This window comes from Talpa occidentalis, unplaced genomic scaffold, assembly GCF_014898055.3.
Source record: "Talpa occidentalis isolate TD23 unplaced genomic scaffold, MPIMG_talOcc4v2.1 talOcc4.3, whole genome shotgun sequence".
Taxonomy (NCBI): domain Eukaryota; kingdom Metazoa; phylum Chordata; class Mammalia; order Eulipotyphla; family Talpidae; genus Talpa; species Talpa occidentalis.
Genome location: NW_023603184.1, coordinates 318,791 through 322,505, shown reverse-complemented (window position 1 = coordinate 322,505; position 3,715 = coordinate 318,791). Strand labels below are relative to the sequence as shown.

The window sequence follows — 3,715 nt, the reverse complement described above, 5'->3', positions numbered from 1 at the left end:
AGACTCTCCTAAGTTCATGAGCCTGTCACCTTGGCTCAAAGGGGTTCTTCTACCACCACTGACCATTTTCTTCTTTGTACAGTAATATTTCCACACTTGGGTTGCTGGCATCAGCTGTTTAAACATGGCCTCCAATCCTACAAAGACATTCACTGATGTACAAAATCCTTCCTTGACTTGTTTTTCCATATCACTTTCCCCACAGTCATCCTAAGGAAACTGCTCTAGATGCCCTCAATTGGATATGGCTTCTCCCTCTTGTGAACTCTCATATTTTGTACTTGTTGCTTTTCGTGGTTTCCTTCACTTTTCGACTCAGATAATATGTGTCTCCTTGTATTATTTCTATTTGAGGTCTCTTACATTTAACTTGTTATTCATTCATGTTCCCATAGCCTAGCACAGTGTTTGGCGTCAAATGGAGGCTTGGTGACTATTTCCTGATTTGAATATGACAACATTTCTACCAAGAAACATGAAAAAAATGATTATGTTCACCAGGATATTAGCTGCAAAGTTCTGTGGAAATAGTTTACAGATGCTGCAATGATGATATTACATGATGCAATGATATTAGTTTTCTGTTGTTTCATAACAAAGCACATGCCCAACAGTTTGAAACAATAGACATTATCTCCTAGTACTGGAGGTTGTAAATCTGGGTTCTTTGCTAACTGCCTTCCTCCTGAACCAGGTTAGAGAGGATATTGGGGTTGCTGAGTTCCATTTACCACTTCCTACCAAATGTAATCTCTTTTTGCATCCTTTAAAGTAGGAAGGAAAGAGGTTTCAATGTACCATATTGGCTGATGAGAAGTAATAGGATGAAATCTTAGAAAGTTCCTATTACTTTTCTAGGATATTGCTTACCCAGAAATTCATCACAAATCTGGGGTGCTACCCACCAGCTTCCTTTCCTTGTTTCTGCATTGCAGCCTTGCCCTGGGTACTCAGGAAAACGTAAAGTCCTTTCAAGAGAGTGCTTCCAACTAGGGAGGTACAGAAATTCTTCCTCAGATTCCATTGAAGAGAAAGAAGCATTAATTAACAGAAGATAACATTTTCCATTGATTAGTCTCAAGAATGCTGGAAGAAGGAAACTAGTGGGGAATTTTCTCAATTGGTCCTATTTCTTAATATTTTTATGGGTCCCTCATGATCCAATTAAAATGACCCTAGCACCCTGCCCAAGGTGCCTGCTGTGGACACACACTCCTCTGAGTACTTGGGGTATAAAATTTGGTATTCACATATGTCAACAGAATGCTCACAATAGCCTGGGTGACAGGTACTATTGTGCTCATTTCTGTTGAGGTTCAGTGAGTTGTCCAAGTTTACCTCACTAGTGATGTCTGAGTCAGGACTCAAAGTGAAGCAGCTTTACTCCAGAACCTGGCCCTTAACCCAAAGTGCTCACCTGTCTCTAGCACCCAACTGAATCAAGTTCCAGGTTTTCTTTTCAAATTTTAGAGCCAGAAATAAGTCCATGTACATACCAATAATTAAGCATCTTTTCTGACCACAGAAAAGCTAAAGCTAGAAATCAAACACAAAAGAAACAGGGAAAAAGGAAACAGGTGGAGATGGAAAAAAAATGCTTCTGAATATCTCTTGGGTCAACACAGAAATTAAAGGACAAATAAAAACTATCTAAAAACAATGAAAATGGACAAGAAGAAGATATTTACTCATCTCACGTCTAACAAGTAGTTAATTTCCAAAATATATAAAGAACTCACTATATAGCTTTTTTTCTGTCCAAAAGTACATTTCCTCTACCAGTTCACTACAACGCTGGTCATAAACAGAACAATCCATGTCTGGATTGTGTTATATCAAAATATTTAGGAGTAGATTTCTACTTTCTTGGGGCATCTGTCAGGTACCTGAAAGGTGAGGGGTCTGAAGTTAAACTGGACTTAATATTAAAATCAAAAAGAAGCAACAAGCTCTAAACCTTGACTTTTGATAAAAGCTTGGTAAGAAATTTAAATAATAAATCTCTTTAATAAATAATAAATCTACTCCTCATGTAGGTTTAAAGTAATGTACCCCAAAGAATAAAAGGGAGTGTGTGTGGCTTCAACTCAGCTGTTGGTCCATTTTGACATATTATCTGTGTTAAACAGTTTTTTGTTTGCCTAATGACAGATGAAATTTGTCATAGTCCACTCATGTGCATGTTGTTTTAGGTAAAGGATTCTGACAGGGCAAATCTGACAGAAATCTCAGAATCTGTGATTTCAAAAATGCCCTCTCTTCTTTGGCAACCTCTTCAAGGCATCTTTGATTTCTTTGTTCCTCAGACTATAAATCAAAGGATTCAACATAGGAATCACTATAGTGTACAAAACTGATGCAAATCTGTCAAAACTGGAGGAACTACCAAAGCTGGAACTCAAATAAACAAAGACACTTGAGGTGTAGAAAAGGGTCACTGCTGTCAGGTGAGAAGCACAGGTGTTGAAGGCTTTGGATCTGCCTTTAGCTGAAGTGATCTTCATAATGGAGGTGGCAATGTAGCCATAAGATATCATGATAAGTAGGGCATTTATTATCCCATAGATTGTTGTTAAAATAGCCATCATGAGTTGTACAGAGAAAGTGTTAGTACAGGACAAGACTAAGAGTTGGGACATGTCACAGAAGAAGTGCTTGATGATATTGGGTCCACAAAAGTGCAGCTGATATATGGCAATCAACTGAGATATAGAACCAGAGAGTGCAGCCATAAAGGACATAAGCACCATACGAACACAGAGGGTGGGTGACATGATTGATGAATAGAGAAGTGGATTACAAATGGCAGCATATCGATCATAAGCCATGGCTGTCATGAGGCAAGACTCACTGAGTCCCATGGTTGAAAAGATGAAGTACTGAACAGCACAACCCATGACGGTGATAGTTTGCTGCTCCTGAAAGAAGTTGGAGAGCATCTCGGGGACTGTGGAGGTCACATAGCAAATATCTATGAAGGACAGATTACTGAGGAAGAAGTACATGGGTGTGTGCAGATGGGAATCCATCTTGATTAAGACCATGAGGCACAGGTTCCAAGTGAGAGTGGTGATGTAGGTTAACAGGAATACAGTAAAGAGCACCGCTAGGATTCTGGGAAAATCTGAGAAGCCCAAGAGGATGAAGTGGGTGATTTCTGTAATATTCTTTACTCCAAACATTGGCTTGGTGTTCCTAAAATCAGAAAAGAGGCAAGATAATGTACCCTAATTCAGGTAAAGTGATAGCATTACAATTCTCATGGGTGCCATTTTTCCCTTCATTGATTACTATTTTAGTAAATGGGAAATGCTTCACTGTCCTGATGGGAAGACCCTAGTTTTTTGTCATGAATTCCCAAGTTCTTTCTTGGTGCTTCAGATTCTCAATTATTTCATGAAGGCTCATGAAAATTAAAAATTTTAAATTAAAAACTTTTAAAATTAAATGTTGTTATGTGGAGAAAAAGGAACTCTCCCGCACTGCTGGTGGGAGTGCAAACTGGTCCAACCACTATGGAGAGCTGTGTGGAGATTCCTCAACCTGCTAAAGATGGAGCTTCCATATGATCCAGCAATTCCATTCCTAGGTATTTACCCAAAGGACACGGAAACGTTAATTCAAACGGGCACCTGCACCCCTATGTTTATAGCAGCACTATTCACAATAGGTAAGCTATGGAAACACCCAAATGCCCAAAAACAGATGATTGGAT

The 3,715-nt window shown here is 39.0% G+C and overlaps 1 protein-coding gene across 1 annotated transcript; it reads right to left on the bottom strand.

The window, feature by feature from the left end:
* Nucleotides 1-2,243: 2,243 nt before the first annotated feature.
* LOC119254184 (olfactory receptor 5AN1-like) lies at nucleotides 2,244-3,182 on the bottom strand. The gene has a single exon (XM_037521305.1). The coding sequence runs from the start codon at nucleotides 3,180-3,182 to the stop codon at nucleotides 2,244-2,246; it is 939 nt and encodes a 312-aa protein (XP_037377202.1).
* Between the last annotated feature and the right edge of the window lie 533 nt (nucleotides 3,183-3,715).

What these genes read in the sequence shown, in the direction of transcription:
- LOC119254184 (XM_037521305.1), bottom strand. Translation starts at nt 3,182, where the DNA reads ATGTTTGGAGTAAAGAATATTACAGAAATCACCCACTTCATCCTCTTG.